At 44.3% G+C, this 19,041-nt stretch overlaps 1 protein-coding gene across 1 annotated transcript; it reads left to right on the top strand.

Annotated features, from left to right (window-relative positions):
• Positions 1-1,111: 1,111 nt before the first annotated feature.
• Positions 1,112-14,521, top strand: LOC311116238 (uncharacterized protein; the record flags this gene model as incomplete). The annotated part of the gene is made up of 4 exons (XM_084191351.1): positions 1,112-1,244; positions 2,833-2,949; positions 12,685-12,738; positions 14,401-14,521. The coding sequence occupies exons 1-4, from the start codon at positions 1,177-1,179 to the stop codon at positions 14,519-14,521; spliced, it is 360 nt and encodes a 119-aa protein (XP_084047477.1). The 5' UTR covers positions 1,112-1,176.
• Positions 14,522-19,041: the final 4,520 nt, after the last annotated feature.

Genomic DNA, 19,041 nt, shown 5'->3' with positions numbered 1-19,041 from the left:
TCCCCATGTGCAGTTGTAAACTGCAGTCTGGATTTTTTATGGTGGTTTTGGAGCAGTGGCATCTTCCTTGCTGAGCAGCCTTTCAGGTTATGTCGATATATAGGACTCGTTTTACTGTGGATATAGATACTTTTGTACCTGTTTCCTCCAGCATCTTCACAAGGTCCTTTGCTGTTGTTCTGGGATTGATTTGCACTTTTCGCACCAAAGTACGTTCATCTCTAGGAGACAGAATGCGTCTCCTTCCTGAGCGGTATGACGGCTGCGTGGTCCCATGGTGTTTATACTTGCGTACTACTGTTTGTACAGATGAACATGGTACCTTCAGGCATTTGGAAATTGCTCGCAAGGATGAACCAGACTTGTGGAGGTCTACAACTTTTTTTCTGAGGTCTTGGCTGATTGCTTTTGATTTTCCCATGATGTCAAGCAAAGAGGCACTGAGTTTGAAGGTAGGCCTTGAAATACATCCACAGGTACACCTCCAATTGACTCAAATTATGTCAATTAGCCTATCAGAAGCTTCTAAAGCCATGACATCATTTTCTGGAATTTCCCAAGCTGTTTAAAGGCACAGTCAACTTAGTGTATGTAAACTTCTGACCCACTGGAATTGTGATACAGTGAATTATAAGTTAAATAATCTGTCTGTAAACAATTGTTGGAAAAATTACTTGTGTCATGCACAAAGTAGATGTCTTAACCGACTTGCCAAAACTATAGTTTGTTAACAAGACATTTGTGGAGTGGTTGAAAAACGAGTTTTAATGTCTCCAACCTAAGTGTATGTAAACTTCCGACTTCAACTGTATGTATTAAAAATGTATTACATTTGACACTGTACAACCCAGATTTCTATTTCTATGAGAGTGAGGCAATCTCTGATATTAAACAGTCAATTGATAGATTTTAAACAAATACATGTCTGTCATTTTACAACCAACCCCATGCCATGATTAGATAGTGAAATAACACATCAATCTCTTTCCAAGTTTTTATAAACAATAAAATCTAATTTACCAACATTTCTGAAAATGGATATATAGCGTTTTGGAATGAAACTCTTGTTTCCCCATCTGAGCTCAGAGTAGATGAGAGATGTAATGTTTGTCTCTGTTGTGTTGAAGCCCAATCAAGCAGGAGAGACCAGCCTCCCCTGTACCCAGCTGTGTGTCCATGAAGAGTGACCGGTCTATGGCTCACCCTCTATCCTTCAGAGAGGGAGACTTTTCTACTCAACAAAGGTAAGAAGAACTCATGGGTCATGGTCAGTGAGTTAAACAACACTGTCTCTAGTCATTTCTCCTCTCCCATTTTACCATTTATTTTACCACTGCACATTGACTCAGTACTGGTACTCCTTGTATATAGTGTAGTTATTACCTCAACTACCTGGTACCCTGCACATTGACTCAGTACTGGTACTCCTTATAGCCTCATTATTGTTATTTCATTGTGTTACTATTTCCTTTTTTTATTTAGCTTATATAGCGGTTATAGAGGTTGCAACACGTCAGCATCTCAGAAGTAAATGTCAGTTGGCTTTTCATAGCCGAGCATTCAGAGGTTGAGACAGCAGGTGTGGGAGAGAGAGAGAGAGAGAGAGAGGGAGGGAGAGAGAGAGAGAGAGAGAGAGAGAGAGAGAGAGAGAGAGAGAGAGAGAGAGAACAGCAGGTTTGGGACAAGGTATCACGTCCGATGAACAGGTCAGGTTTCCATAGCCGCAGGCAGACCAGCAGAAACTGGATAAGCAGCACGACAAGTTTGGATGTCCGGTGGAGCATGTATCGATACTGATATGGTCGAAAGAAAGGGGAGCGCTGCTCTCGGATCAGCTTTCTCCATTCAAATCTTTCCTTAACATTATAATTATTGCACAGTGCTGATAACAGATCAGCTCCTAGATAGATATTATCACCTACAGCTGCAAATATTGAGGTAGTTTATTCTAGTGCTTACACAATACAAATGCACTAAATCACAGATTTGGCACATCATTGTTCACATGTTAGGCTACACATCATGAAATATATTGAGACAAATTACAGACAGTAGCCTACAAGTAGCAAAATAGAACTCAATGGATTGAACATGAAACGTATTTCGATTTGATTGAAATAGGACTATAGCCTACTGTTTATATTTTAATGCAGTCATCTCGGTTTTCATTTGAAGCATCATTTCATACGTCGCTTGTTTGCATCAATTGCAAAGACATTTGCAACTTTGTAGTTGTAGATCAACCTTGTTCTGAATTTATCGGCGGTCACAGAGAGACGGATGAACCATGTGATTCTATGTTTAGCGGAGATCTTCTGTGTATAAAGTGACGCGAGAGGGCAAAAAAGCATCTAACGATGCACTTGGCTATTCTACGTTAATAACGATGGTTTTGGGAAACAGCTCAGAGATTTAACAATGCTCCTATGAAGGTTTTAATGATGAACTTGGCTTTAAGATGCCCTGGATAAAAACATCTGCTAAATGACTAAAATGTTGAACGTAAATGTTTTCTTTGACTGGTTCTGTATATGTATTACAAATGTAGTTATTTGTTACATTTGACTGTGTGCATCCCATATTTTTATTTCTATGAGAGCGAGGCAATCTCTGACATTAAACCATCAAGTAAGTCATTTTACAACCAACCCCATGCCATGATTAGATAGTGAAAGAACACACCAATCTCTTTCCAAATTTTTTTAAACAATAAAATCTAATTGACCAACATTTCTGAAAATGGATATTTATCGTTTTGGAATGAAACTCTTGTTTCCCCATCTGAGCTCAGAGTAGATGAGAGATGTAATGTTTGTCTCTGTTGTGTTGAAGTCCGTTCAAGCAGGAGAGACCAGCCTCCCCTGTACCCAGCTGTGTGTCCATGAAGAGTGACTGGTCTATGCATCATCCTATAATGTTTAGAGAGGGAGACTTTTCTACTGAACAACGGTAAGAAGAACTCATGGGTCATGGTCAGTGAGTTAAACAACACTGTCTCTAGTCATTTCTCCTCTCCCATTTTCCCATTTCTTTTTGTTGTTTTCAGAATCCATAGGCTAATCCTTTTTTTTCCATTTTCATAGTCCTAAAACAATATTAAACTAACACAACATTCCCTCCCTGTGTGTGTGTGTGTGTGTGTGTGTGTGTGTGTGTGTGTGTGTGTGTGTGTGTGTGTGTGTGTGTGTGTGTGTGTGTGTGTGTGTGAGTGTGTGTGCACTCCCTGGATGAGGAGATGTAATCTCTATCCTGATTGACGTGTCACTTTTCTCCCTACCTACATGTACATATTACCTCAACTACCTGGTACCCCTGCACATTGACTCAGTACTGGTATTCCTTATAGCCTCATTACTACCTCAACTACCTGGTACTCCTGCACATTGACTCAGTACTGGTACTTCTTGTATATAGTCTCATTACTACCTCAACTACCAGGTACCCTGCACATTGACTCAGTACTGGTACTCCTAGTATATAGTCTAGTTATTACCTCAACTACCTGGTACCCCTGCACATTGACTCAGTACTGGTACTCTTTGTATATAGTCTCATTACTACCTCAACTACCTGGTACCCTGCACATTGACTCAGTACTGGTACTCCTTGTATATAGTCTAGTTATTAACTCAACTACCTGGTACCCCTGCTCATTGACTCAGTACTGGTACTCCTTATATATAGTCTAGTAAATACCTCAACTACCTGGTACCCCTGCACATTGACTCAGTACTGGTACTCCTTGTATATTGTCTAGTTATTACCTCAACTACCTGGTACCCCTGTACATTGACTCAGTACTGGTACTCCTTATAGCCTCATTACTACCTCAACTACCTGGTACCCCTGCATATTGACTCAGTACTGGTACTCCTTATATATAGTCTAGTTATTACCTCAACTACCTGGTACCCCTGCACATTGACTCAGTACTGGTACTCCTTGTATATAGTCTAGTTATTACCTCAACTACCTGGTACCCCTGTACATTGACTCAGTACTGGTACTCCTTATAGCCTCATTACTACCTCAACTACCTGGTACCCCTGCACATTGACTCAGTACTGGTACTCCTTATATAGAGTCTAGTTATTATCTCAACTACCTGGTACCCTGCACATTGACTCAGTACTGGTACTCCTTGTATATAGTCTAGTTTTTACCTCAACTACCTGGTACCCCTGCACATTGACTCAGTACTGGTACTCCTTCTATATAGTCTAGTTATTACCTCAACTACCTGGTACCCATGTACATTGACTCAGTACTGGTACTCCTTGTATATAGTCTAGTTATTACCTCAACTACCTGGTACCCCTGCACATTGACTCAGTACTGGTACTCCTTGTATATAGTCTAGTTATTACCTCAACTACCTGGTACCCCTGCATATTGACTAAGTACTGGTACTCCTTATATATAGTCTAGTTATTACCTCAACTACCTGGTACCCCTGTATATTGACTCAGTACTGGTACTCCTTGTATATAGTCTAGTTATTACCTCAACTACCTGGTACCTCTGCACTTTGACTCAGTACTGGTACTCCTTATATATAGTCTAGTTATTACCTCAACTACCTGGTACCCCTGCACATTGACTCAGTGCTGGTACTCCTGTTATATAGTCTAGTTATTACCTCAACTACCTGGTACCCCTGCATATTGACTCAGTACTGGTACTCCTTATATATAGTATAGTTATTACCTCAACTACCTGGTACCCCTGCACATTGACTCAGTACTGGTACTCCTTGTACATAGTCTAGTTATTACCTCAACTACCTGGTACCCCTGTACATTGACTCAGTACTGGTACTCCTTATAGCCTCATTACTACCTCAACTACCTGGTACCCCTGCACATTGACTCAGTACTGGTACTCCTTATATAGAGTCTAGTTATTATCTCAACTACCTGGTACCCTGCACATTGACTCAGTACTGGTACTCCTTGTATATAGTCTAGTTATTACCTCAACTATCTGGTACCCCTGCACATTGACTCAGTACTGGTACTCCTTCTATATAGTCTAGTTAATACCTCAACTACCTGGTACCCATGTACATTGACTCAGTACTGGTACTCCTTCTATATAGTCTAGTTATTACCTCAACTACCTGGTACCCCTGCACATTGACTCAGTACTGGTACTCCTTGTATATAGTCTAGTTATTACCTCAACTACCTGGTACCCCTGCATATTGACTAAGTACTGGTACTCCTTATATATAGTCTAGTTATTACCTCAACTACCTGGTACCCCTGTACATTGACTCAGTACTGGTACTCCTTGTATATAGTCTAGTTATTACCTCAACTACCTGGTATTCTGCACATTGACTCAGTACTGGTACTCCTTCTATATAGTCTAGTTATTACCTCAACTACCTGGTACCCCTGCACATTGACTCAGTACTGGTACTCCTACTTTATAGTCTAGTTATTACCTCAACTACCTGGTACCCCTGCACATTGACTCAGTACTGGTACTCCTTATATATAGTCTAGTTATTACCTCAACTACCTGGTACCTCTGCACATTGACTCAGTACTGGTACTCCTGGTATATAGTCTAGTTATTACCTCAACTACCTGGTACCCCTGCATATTGACTAAGTACTGGTACTCCTTATATATAGTCTAGTTATTACCTCAACTACCTGGTACCCCTGCACATTGACTCAGTACTGGTACTCCTTGTATATAGTCTAGTTATTACCTCAACTACCTGGTACCCCTGCACATTGACTCAGTACTGGTACTCCTTCTATATAGTCTAGTTATTACCTCAACTACCTGGTACCCCTGTACATTGACTCATTACTGGTACTCCTTGTCTATAGTCTAGTTATTACCTCAACTACTTTGTACCCCTGCACATTGACTCAGTACTGGTACTCCTTATATATAGTCTAGTTATTACCTCAACTACCTGGTACCCCTTTACATTGACTCAGTACTGGTACTCCTTGTATATAGTCTAGTTATTACCTCAACTACCTGGTACCCCAGCACATTGACTCAGTACTGGTAATCCTTGTATATAGTCTAGTTATTACCTCAACTACCTGGTACCCCTGTACATTGACTCAGTACTGGTAGTCCTTATAGCCTCATTACTACCTCAACTACCTGGTACCCTTGCACATTGACTCAGTACTGGTATTCCTTATATCCTCATTACTACTTCAACTACCTGGTACCCCTGCATATTGACTCAGTACTGGTACTCCTTGTATATAGTCTAGTTATTACCTCAACTACCTGGTACCCCTGCACATTGACTCAGTACTGGTACTCCTTGTATATAGTCTAGTTATTACCTCAACTACCTGGTACCCCTGCACATTGACTCAGTACTGGTCCTCCTTCTATATAGTCTAGTTATTACCTCAACTACCTGGTACCCCTGTACATTGACTCAGTACTGGTACTCCTTGTCTATAGTCTAGTTATTACCTAAACTACTTTGGACCCCTGCACATTGACTCAGTACTGGTACTCCTTGTATATAGTCTAGTTATTACCTCAACTACCTGGTACCCCTGTACATTGACTCAGTACTGGTACTCCTTGTATATAGTCTAGTTATTACCTCAACTACCTGGTACCCCAGCACATTGACTCAGTACTGGTACTCCTTGTATATAGTCTAGTTATTACCTCAACTACCTGGTACCCCTGGACATTGACTCAGTACTGGTACTCCTTGTCTATAGTCTAGTTATTACCTCAACTACTTTGTACCCCTGCACATTGACTCAGTACTGGTACTCCTTGTATATAGTCTAGTTATTACCTCAACTACCTGGTACCCCTTTACATTGACTCAGTACTGGTACTCCTTGTATATAGTCTAGTTATTACCTCAACTACCTGGTACCCCAGCACATTGACTCAGTACTGGTACTCCTTGTATATAGTCTAGTTATTACCTCAACTACCTGGTACCCCTGTACATTGACTCAGTACTGGTACTCCTTATAGCCTCATTACTACCTCAACTACCTGGTACCCTTGCACATTGACTCAGTACTGGTACTCCTTATATATAGTCTAGTTATTATGTCAACTACCTGGTACCCCTGCACATTGACTCAGTACTGCTACTCCTTGTATATAGTCTAGTTATTACCTCAACTACCTGGTACCCCTGTACATTGACTCAGTATTGGTACTCCTTATATATAGTCTAGTTATTATCTCAAATACCTGGTACCCCTGTACATTGACTCAATACTGGTACTCCTTGCATATAGTCTAGTTATTACCTCAACTACCTGGTACCCCTGCATATTGACTAAGTACTGGTACTCCTTATATATAGTCTAGTTATTACCTCAACTACCTGGTACCCCTGCACATTGACTCAGTACTGGTACTCCTACTTTATAGTCTAGTTATTACCTCAACTACCTGGTACCCCTGCACATTGACTCAGTACTGGTACTCCTTATATATAGTCTAGTTATTACCTCAACTACCTGGTACCTCTGCACATTGACTCAGTACTGGTACTCCTGGTATATAGTCTAGTTATTACCTCAACTACCTGGTACCCCTGCACATTGACTCAGTACTGGTACTCCTTCTATATAGTCTAGTTATTACCTCAACTACCTGGTACCCCTGCACATTGACTCAGTACTGGTACTCCTTGTATATAGTCTAGTTATTACCTCAACTACCTGGTACCCCTGCACATTGACTCAGTACTGGTACTCCTTCTATATAGTCTAGTTATTACCTCAACTACCTGGTACCCCTGTACATTGACTCATTACTGGTACTCCTTGTCTATAGTCTAGTTATTACCTCAACTACTTTGTACCCCTGCACATTGACTCAGTACTGGTACTCCTTATATATAGTCTAGTTATTACCTCAACTACCTGGTACCCCTTTACATTGACTCAGTACTGGTACTCCTTGTATATAGTCTAGTTATTACCTCAACTACCTGGTACCCCAGCACATTGACTCAGTACTGGTACTCCTTGTATATAGTCTAGTTATTACCTCAACTACCTGGTACTCCTGTACATTGACTCAGTACTGGTAGTCCTTATAGCCTCATTACTACCTCAACTACCTGGTACCCTTGCACATTGACTCAGTACTGGTATTCCTTATATCCTCATTACTACTTCAACTACCTGGTACCCCTGCATATTGACTCAGTACTGGTACTCCTTGTATATAGTCTAGTTATTACCTCAACTACCTGGTACCCCTGCACATTGACTCAGTACTGGTACTCCTTGTATATAGTCTAGTTATTACCTCAACTACCTGGTACCCCTGCACATTGACTCAGTACTGGTCCTCCTTCTATATAGTCTAGTTATTACCTCAACTACCTGGTACCCCTGTACATTGACTCAGTACTGGTACTCCTTGTCTATAGTCTAGTTATTACCTAAACTAATTTGTACCCCTGCACATTGACTCAGTACTGGTACTCCTTGTATATAGTCTAGTTATTACCTCAACTACCTGGTACCCCTGTACATTGACTCAGTACTGGTACTCCTTGTATATAGTCTAGTTATTACCTCAACTACCTGGTACCCCAGCACATTGACTCAGTACTGGTACTCCTTGTATATAGTCTAGTTATTACCTCAACTACCTGGTACCCCTGGACATTGACTCAGTACTGGTACTCCTTGTCTATAGTCTAGTTATTACCTCAACTACTTTGTACCCCTGCACATTGACTCAGTACTGGTACTCCTTGTATATAGTCTAGTTATTACCTCAACTACCTGGTACCCCTTTACATTGACTCAGTACTGGTACTCCTTGTATATAGTCTAGTTATTACCTCAACTACCTGGTACCCCAGCACATTGACTCAGTACTGGTACTCCTTGTATATAGTCTAGTTATTACCTCAACTACCTGGTACCCCTGTACATTGACTCAGTACTGGTACTCCTTATAGCCTCATTACTACCTCAACTACCTGGTACCCTTGCACATTGACTCAGTACTGGTACTCCTTATATATAGTCTAGTTATTATGTCAACTACCTGGTACCCCTGCACATTGACTCAGTACTGCTACTCCTTGTATATATGTCTAGTTATTACCTCAACTACCTGGTACCCCTGTACATTGACTCAGTATTGGTACTCCTTATATATAGTCTAGTTATTATCTCAAATACCTGGTACCCCTGTACATTGACTCAATACTGGTACTCCTTGTATATAGTCTAGTTATTACCTCAACTACCTGGTACCCCTGCACATTGACTCAGTACTGGTACTCCTTGTATATTGTTTAGTTATTACCTCAACTACCTGGTACCCCTGCACATTGACTCAGTACTGGTACTCCTTGTATATAGTCTCATTACTACCTCAACTACCTGGTACCCCTGTACATTGACTCAGTACTGGTACTCCTTATAGCCTCATTACTACCTCAACTACCTGGTACCCCTGCACATTGACTCAGTACTGGTACTCCTTGTATATAGTCTAGTTATTACCTCAACTACCTGGTACCCCTGCACATTGACTCAGTACTGGTACTCCATATATATAGTCTATTTATTACCTCAACTACCTGGTACCCCTGCACATTGACTCAGTATTGGTACTCCTTGTATATAGTCTAGTTATTAACTCAACTACCTGGTACCCCTACACATTGACTCAGTACTGGTACTCCTTGTATATAGTCTAGTAATTACCTCAACTACCTGGTACCCCTGGACATTGACTCAGTACTGGTACTCCTTATAGCCTCATTATTGATATTTCATTGTGTTACTATTTCCTTTTTTTATTTAGCTAATATTTATTACACTATATATATATATATATATATATATATATATATATATATATATATATATATATATATGCCATTTAGCAGACGCTTTTATCCAAAGCGACTTACAGTCATGCGTGCATACATTTTTGTGTATGGGTGGTCCAGGGGATCGAACCCACTTTTTAACTGCATTGTTGGAAAAGGGCTCGTAAGTAAGCATTTCACGGTAAAGTGTACACCTGTTGTATTCAGCGCATGTGAGAAATACAATTTGATTTGAAGGTCATTGGCAGAAACACGTCATTGGGTCTAACGGTCGTCTCGTTCCGAACAGCGCATGTTTGGATGTTGAAGCACTGTGGCTAGGAAAAACTCCCTAGGAAGGCAGGAACCTAGGAAGAAACCTAGAGAGGAACCAGGCTCTGAGGGGTGGCCAGTCCTCTTCTGGCTGTGCTTGGTGGAGATTATAAAATCAGCAAAAAAAGAAACGTCCTCTCACTGTCAACTGCATTTATTTTCAGCAAACTTAACATGTGTAAATATTTGTATGAACATAACAAGATTCAACAACTGAGACATAAACTGAACAAGTTCCACAGACATGTGACTAACAGAAATTGAATAATATGTCCCTGAACAAAGGGGGAGTCCAAATCAAAAGTAACAGTCAGTATCTGGTGTGGCCACCAGCTGCATTAAGTACTGCAGTGCATCTCCTCCTCATGGACTGCACCAGATTTGCCAGTTCTTGCTGTGTAATGTTATCCTATGCTTCCACCAAGGCACCTGCAAGTTCCCAGACATTTCTGGGGGGAATGGCCCTAGCCCTCACCCTCCGATCCAACAGGTCCCAGATGTGCTCAATGGGATTGAGATCCGGGCTCTCCGCTGGCCATGGCAGAACACTGACATTCCTGTCTTGCAGGAAATCACGCACAGAACGAGCAGTATGGCTGGTGGCATTGTCATGCTGGAGGGTCATGTCAGGATGAGCCTGCAGGAAGGGTACCACATGAGGGAGGAGGATGTCTTCCCTGTAACGCACAGCGTTGAGATTGCCTGCAATGACAACAAGCTCAGTCCGATGATGCTGTGACACACTGCCCCAGACCATGACGGACCCTCCACCTCCAAATCGATCCCGCTCCAGAGTACAGGACTCTGTGTAACGCTCATTCCTTCTACAATAAACGTGAATCTGACCATCACCCCTGGTGAGACAAAACCGCGACTCATCAGTGAAGAGCACTTTTTGCCAGTCCTGTCTGGTCCAGCGACGGTGTGTTTGTGCCCATATGTGACGTTGTTGCCGGTGATGTCTGGTAGGGGCCTGCCTTACAACAGGCCTACAAGCCCTCAGTCCAGCCTCTCTCAGCCTATTGCGGACATTCTGAGCAGTGATGGAGGGATTATGCTTTCGTGGTGTAACTCGGGCAGTTGTTGTTGCCATTGTGGTCCTCTGTACCTCAGCTGGTAGAGCACGGCGCTTGTAACGCCAAGGTAGTGGGTTCGATCCCCGGGACCACCCATACACAAAAATGTATGCACGCACGACTGTAAGTCGCCTTGGATAAAAGCGTCTGCTAAATGGCATATTATATTATTATTATTATTATTATTATTATTATTATTATCCTGTACCTGTCCCGCAGGTGTCATGTTTGGATGTATCGGTCCTGTGCAGGTGTTGTTACACGTGGTCTGCCACTGCGAGGATGATCAGCTGTCCGTCCTGTCTCCCTGTAGCGCTGTCTTAGGCGTCTCACAGTACGGACATTGCAATTTATTGCCCTGGCCACATCTGCAGTCCTCATGCCTCCTTGCAGCATGCCTAAGGCACGTTCACGCAGATGAGCAAGGACCCTGGGCATCTTTCTTTTGGTGTTTTTCAGAGTCAGTAGAAAGGCCTCTTTAGTGTCCTAAGTTTTCATAACAGTGAACTTAATTGCCTACCGTCTGTAAGCTGTTAGTGTCTTAACGACCGTTCCACAGGTGCATGATCATTAATTGTTTATGGTTCATTGAACAAGCATAGAAAACAGTGTTTAAACCCTTTACAATTAAGATATGTGAAGTTATTTGGATTTTTACGAATTATCTTTGAAAGACAGGGTCCTGAAAAAGGGACGTTTCTTTTTTTGCTGAGTTTACATTATAACCTAGCCTACTTTACATAACATAACATCTGTTACTTGTTGCAAAAAAAAACTTTCTGAATGTATCAATGATTTCATTTTTTACATTTTTAGTCATTTAGCAGACACTCTTATCCAGAGCGACTTACAGTTAGTTAGTGCATACATTATTTTTTTCATACTGGCCCCCCATGGGAATCAAACCCACAACCCTGGCATTGCAAACGCCATCCCTGCCGGCCAAACCCTCCCCTACCTTGGACGACGCTGGGCCAATTGTGCGCCGCCCCATGGGTCTCCCGGTCGCGGCCGGCTACGACAGAGCCTGGATTCGAACCAGGATCTCTAGTGGCACAGTCCTTAGACCACTGCGCCACTCGGGATTTCCCCTCAGATAAATCAAGCCCGTTTTAGCCCTTCTGTCTACATTCTCAGATACGTTTAGAAAAGAACAGATTCAAAGACAATAAATCGCCTACATTTAATGAATACAAGTAAGTGTGAGACATGGCCTTGTGTTGTTGCACTGTCTATGACTACCTTAACAAACAGTGACTTATTATTATTATTGACAGTTAACATGGAGAAGAGATGTCACAACCAGATGTTCATGTGATTGCATTAAATAACCTCACTGTTTGGATATGTCTGTTAGTAAATGTTTTATTTCTAAGAGATCATGAATAATAGAGAACAATGGACATTCTAGAATGAGTTGTCACTGTGTTCACCACAACCAACATGCTGCATCTCTGTTTAGGGGTCAGTGGTCTAAAATGAGTCTCTTTGGGAGACCTGACACCAAAACTAAGAGGTGAGCTGACAATATTGTTTAAGAATTTATATTCCAAAACGCTATATACAAAGAAAATTCACATTTGTGTTTTTTTCATCAGAAATGACTGCTTATTGGTTGGTACCTTCAATATTTCTGTTCTAGATTTGAGATGTGTATGAAAATTGGATTTTTTTTCAAAACGCTATATATCCAATGTTTAGCTGGAATGGGATGTTCGTATCCTGTATATTTGACTGTGATATGTGGTTGTCTCACTTAGCTATCTTAAGATAAATGCACTTACAGATGCCATATCTTAATTTGATCCAGTTTCTCACAGCAGAAATAGAAAGAATATCCTGCAGCAACAGGAAATTTGAATTATTATGTGGATTATAATTCATTAAAATATTTTGTAAAATCAAGTTTTTTAAAAGCTAAATTACACTATAATACGGCAATTGTATTGTAAGTCACTCTGGGCCCGGTTTCCCGATAGCGATGGAATTTAGGCTTACCAGTGTTTTAAGATGCATCTTTCCTACAACGGCTGAAGATGTAAGATGTATTTCCCACGCACCACGCAGAGAGAACGGTCGCTATAATGACTGAAAACACAACCGTGGGACAAACAAGTGGCATATTTCTGGGCAAGGGCGGTCCATTTAAAATTAATTCATTCTTCCCTCACCCTTTGCCCTGCAAATGTCAACTCATCATACGTCATGATACGTCATCAGAAGTGTCCACTCATCATACGTCATGATACGTCATCAGAAGTGTCCACTCATCATACGTCATGATACGTCATCAGAAGTGTCAACTCATCATACGTCATGATACGTCATCAGAAGTGTCAACTCATCATACATCATGATATGTCATCAGAAGTGTCCACTCATCATACGTCATGATATGTCATCAGAAGTGTCCACTCATCATACGTCATGATACGTCATCAGAAGTGTCAACTCATCATACGTCATGATATGTCATCAGAAGTGTCCACTCATCATACGTCATGATACGTCATCAGAAGTGTCAACTCATCATACGTCATGATACGTCATCAGAAGTGTCCACTCATCATACGTCATGATACATCATCAGAAGTGTCCACTTAACTTGAGGGCTGAGGGGAGAGGGAGTCTTTTAAGTGTTTGAAACGCTGCCATGGATAGTTTCGAAGTAACATTACCACATGATCAATGACGTCCGAAGCTTTGTTTAATCTCATGCTTTTTCAAACCATGTGTTGCAAAATGCGAGAGATCTCACTGATTTCGCCCTGGTGCCGGTGCTTTTTTCGAAGCAAAGTATTTTCCAAACACTGACCTCTACTGGACACCTTATTTACACATTTACTTTGATGTCTTCCAGTTTGTAGCCCCTGAATGGGAGCTCAGCAGGTAGGGACGGGGATTGGGATCAGACATCAACATAGGCACAAGATTCCCTGCTATAGTTGAACAATTATTTTCTGTGAAACTTCCCATTGTTGTTTAAATAATATGTTTTATTTAGTGTAGCCTATGATAATATTCTGTATTTAGTATCCTAAATAATACCACAGATGCATCGTTTTTGAAAACATAGTGAACCTGGAGGCAAAAAGCGAACCCCACATTCAAACTAAACATTGTTTATTAGCACTCAAAGTAGATGAGATAAATAATGTTTGTCTCTGTTGTGTTGAAGCCCAATCAAGCAGGAGAGACCAGCCTCCCCTGTACCCAGCTGTGTATCCATGAAGAGTGACTGGTCTATGGGTCATCCTATAGAGTTTAGAGAGGGAGACTTTTCTAGTGAACAAAGGTAAGAAGAACTCATGGGTCATGGTCAGTGAGTTAAACAACACTGTCTCTAGTCATTTCTCCTCTTCCATTTTCCCATTTATTTTTGTTGTTTTCATAATCCATAGGCTAATCCTTTTTTCCATTTTCATAGTCCTGAAACAATATTAAACTAACCTAACATTCCCTCCCTGTGTGTGTGTGTGTGTGTGTGTGTGTGTGTGTGTTTGCACTCCCTGGATGAGGAGATGTCATCTCTATCCTGATTGCCTAGTCACTTTTATCCCTACCTACATGTACATATTACCTCAACTACCTGTGTGTCTGTGTCCGGTGTGTGTGTGTGTGTGTGTGTGTGTCCAGTGTGTGTGTGTGTGTCCAGTGTGTGTGTGTGTCCAGTGTGTGTGTGTGTTTGTGTGTGTGTGTGTGTGTGTGTGTGTGTGTGTGTGTGTCCGGTGTGTGTGTGTGTGTGTCCAGTGTGTGTGTGTGTGTGTGTGTGTGTGTGTGAGTTCAGGTGTATCCATCAATGACTGTCTGTTCTTCTGCTTACCGCTACAGTGTGGAACATGGTGGAGAGAACACAATGAAACCTGGACTTAGAAAATGTGAGTGTTGACTGCTGTGAAGAATATGACTAAGAATAAGTCTTAATTCAAGTGAAGTCAAAGTCAAAGACCACCATCATTACTTACTTGGTCATATTAAATATCAGCTGTAGTTCTACAGAATCACAAATCAGGGACAACAAAGTTTACAAAGAGTTGCTTTGACAATTTGTGTGTCTGTGTGTGTGTGTGTGTGTGTGTGTGTGTGTGTGTTTTCATGCTTGTTGTCACGATCGTCAGGGTAAGGAGTAGACCAAGGCGCAGCGTTGCAGGCAAACATACTCATTTATTAGCGAAACGTGATCAAAACAACAAAAGACGGTAACGTGACAGTACACGGTAAAACACAACCAACTCGAAACAAGAACCCACAAAACACAAAGGAAAACCGACAGTTTAAATATGGCTCCCAATCAGAGACAACCAGCAAACAGCTAACACTCGTTGCCTCTGATTGGGAGTCACTCAGGCCAACATAGAAAATGACAAACTAGAACCCCCAACATAGAAATATAACACATAGAATAAACACACCCTGGCTCAACAAATAGAGTCCCAGAGCCAGGGTGTGACAGTACCCCCCCCTTTTAGCTCTTATTGCGACCGCGCCTCAATAAGAGCTAAACAGGGGAGGGCTGGGTGGGCATACCTCCTCGGCGGCGGTTCTGGCTCCGGCCTTGCCCACCACCCTCCAATCAACCCCCCATAGCGCCCCTGGTCCGGTCTAGCCCCGCTGGCCGGAGCCGGACTGACGACACGCACCCCTGGCTTGGTGCGTGGAGCAGGAACGGACCGGACCGGGCTGACGATGCGCACCCCTGTCTTGGTGCGTGGAGTAGCACCTGGCCGAACCGGGCTGACGATACACACCCCTGGCTTGGTGCGTGGAGCAGGAATGGACCGGACCGGGCTGACGATGCGCACCCCTGGCTTGGTGCGTGGAGTAGCAACTGGCCGGACCGGGCTGACGACTCGCACCCCTGGCTTTGTGCGTGGAGCCGGAACGGGCCTCACCGGACTGACGACTCGCACCCCTGGCTTGGTGCGTGGAGCCGGAACGGGCCTCACCGAACTGACGACTCGCACCCCTGGCTTGGTGCGTGGAGCCGGAACGGGCCTTACCGGACTGACGACTCGCACCCCTGGCTTGGTGCGTGGAGCCGGAACGGGCCTCACCGGACTGACGACTCGCTCCCCTGGCTTGGTGCGAGTAGCAGGAACGGGCTGGACCAGGCTGACGACTCGCACCCCTGGCTTGGTGCGAGTAGCAGGAACGTTCTGGACCAGGCTGACGACTCGCACCCCTGGCTTGGTGCGAGTGGCAGGAACAGGCTGGACCGGGCTGACGACTCGCACCCCTGGCTTGGTGCGAGTGGCAGGAACAGGCCGGGCCGGGCTGGCGACTCGCACCCCTGGCTTGGTGCGAGTGGCAGGAACAGGCCGGGCCGGGCTGGCGACGCGCACCGTAGGTTTGGTGCGAGTGGCAGGAACAGGCCGGGCCGGGCTGGCAACGCGCACCGTAGGTTTGGTGCGAGTGGCAGGAACAGGCCGGGCCGGGCTGGCGACGCACACCGTAGGCTTGGTGCGAGTGGCAGGAACAGGCCGGGCCGGGCTGGCGACGCGCACCGTAGGTTTGGTGCGAGTGGCAGGAACAGGCCGGGCCGGGCCGGCGACGCACACCGTAGGTTTGGTGCGTGGAGCAGGGACAGGCCGGGCTGGGCTGGCGACGCACCCCGTAGGCTTGGTGCGTGGAGCAGGGACAGGCCGGGCTGGGCTGGCGACGCACCCCGTAGTTTTGGTGCGTGGAGCAGGGACAGGCCGGGCTGGGCTGGCGACGCACACCGTAGGCTTGGTGCGTGGAGCAGGGACAGGCCGAACCGGGCTGTGGAGACGGATAGGAGACCTGGAGTGAAGAGCGGCCACCACCCGTCCTGGCTGAATGCCTACCCTCACACACTCTGTGTGTGGCATCCGCACAGGACGTACAGGGCTGTGTACCCGTACTGGCATAACAGCACGTGACACTGGAGCAGGATATCCGGGACCGCGGAGAGGCATTGGAGACCACGAGCGTTGAGCCGGAACACTCCGTCCTGGCTGCATACCCACCTTCGCACGACACGTGCGGGGTGCTCGCACAGGACGTACAGGACTATGCCGGACCACTCGTGGCACAGTACACCGCTCCGCATACCGCAGAACCTGCCCCGTCCCATGCTGCCATGCCTGAGCACGGGAAGTTGGTTCCGCTCTCCATCCAGGCTCCGCCAACCTGCCTTCTGGCCCCCCAAACCCGGTGGCCTCCTCTCCAAATCGCCCTGTGGCAGCCTCCTGCTGCCCAGCCGCCCATGCCGTGTGCCCCCCCCTAAAAATGTTTTGGGGTTGCCTCTCGTCCTTCCGACGATGACACTGCTGACGCCGCTGCTCCTCTCTCGCCAGGGCCTTAATCCTACCCCAAGGTCCCTTGCCCCCGAGCATGTCTTCCCAGGACCACGATTTGCCCACCTGGGCCATCGCCAACCTCTCCATCTCTTTACCTGGCGCTTCCTCCCATGTCCAGTCTGCCTGCTCCTGGACACGCTGCTTGGTCATTTTAAGGTTGGGTTCTTCTGTCACGATCGTCAGGGTAAGGAGTAGACCAAGGCGCAGCGTTGCAGGCAAACATACTCATTTATTAGCGAAACGTGATCAAAACAACAAAAGACAGTAACGTGACAGTACACGGTAAAACACAACCAACTCGAAACAAGAACCCACAAAACACAAAGGAAAACCGACAGTTTAAATATGGCTCCCAATCAGAGACAACCAGCAAACAGCTGACACTCGTTGCCTCTGATTGGGAGTCACTCAGGCCAACATAGAAAATGACAAACTAGAACCCCCAACATAGAAATATAACACATAGAATAAACACACCCTGGCTCAACAAATAGAGTCCCAGAGCCAGGGTGTGACACTTGTTCAGGATGTGTGTGTGTGTAATTAATGAGAATAAGTGTGTTTTATATTACCATACAGTATAACATATGAGCATTGAACAAATCTCAAGTTACCTTAACTTCTCATTTTGATACCTAGAAAAAACTACATTAAATGAATTAGTGAAAAGTGAGTTAACATTCTAATGTGAATAATGATGATTTCTAATATTGTGTCTGGTTTCATCCATCAGATGTCTGTGATCTCACACTGGACCCAAACACAGTAAACATATTCCTCTCTCTGTCTGAGGAGAACAGAAAGGTGACACGGAGGAGAGAGAAGCAGCCGTATCCTGATCACCCAGAGAGATTTGAGGACTGGGAACAGGTGCTGTGTAGTGGGAGATGGGCTGGTATAGGAGTGGCATATAAAGGAATCAGCAGGAGAGGAAGGGGTAGTGACTGTGGGATTGGATGTAATGACAAGTCCTGGAGTCTGTTCTGCTTTGACAACAGTTACTCTGCCTGGCACAATAATAAGTTCACTACCATAGACGTCCCCTCCTCCAGCCCCCACAGAGTAGGAGTGTATCTGGACTGGCCAGCCGGCACTCTGTCCTTCTACAGAGTCTCCTCTGACACACTGACCCACCTGAACACATTCCACTCCACATTCACTGAGCCCCTCTATCCAGGGTTTAGGGTTGATGATGTTGACTCCTCAGTGTCCCTGTAAATAATAACCATGGTAACACTGACACACACACACACACACACACACACTGGACACGCACACACACATACTGAACACACACACACACACTGACACACACTGGACACACAAACACACTTGATACACACACACTGGACACACACACACACACACACTGAACAAATACACTGAACACACACACACCGGACAAACACACACTGGACACACACACAAACACACACACAGGACACACACACACACACACACACACACACACACACACACTGGACACACACACACACTGG

This window comes from Coregonus lavaretus, assembly GCF_964263955.1.
Source record: "Coregonus lavaretus genome assembly, contig: HAP1_SCAFFOLD_673, whole genome shotgun sequence".
NCBI lineage: Eukaryota > Metazoa > Chordata > Actinopteri > Salmoniformes > Salmonidae > Coregonus > Coregonus lavaretus.
The sequence above is the reverse complement of the archived record's forward strand: the minus strand, read 5'-3'. Positions and strand labels throughout refer to the sequence as shown.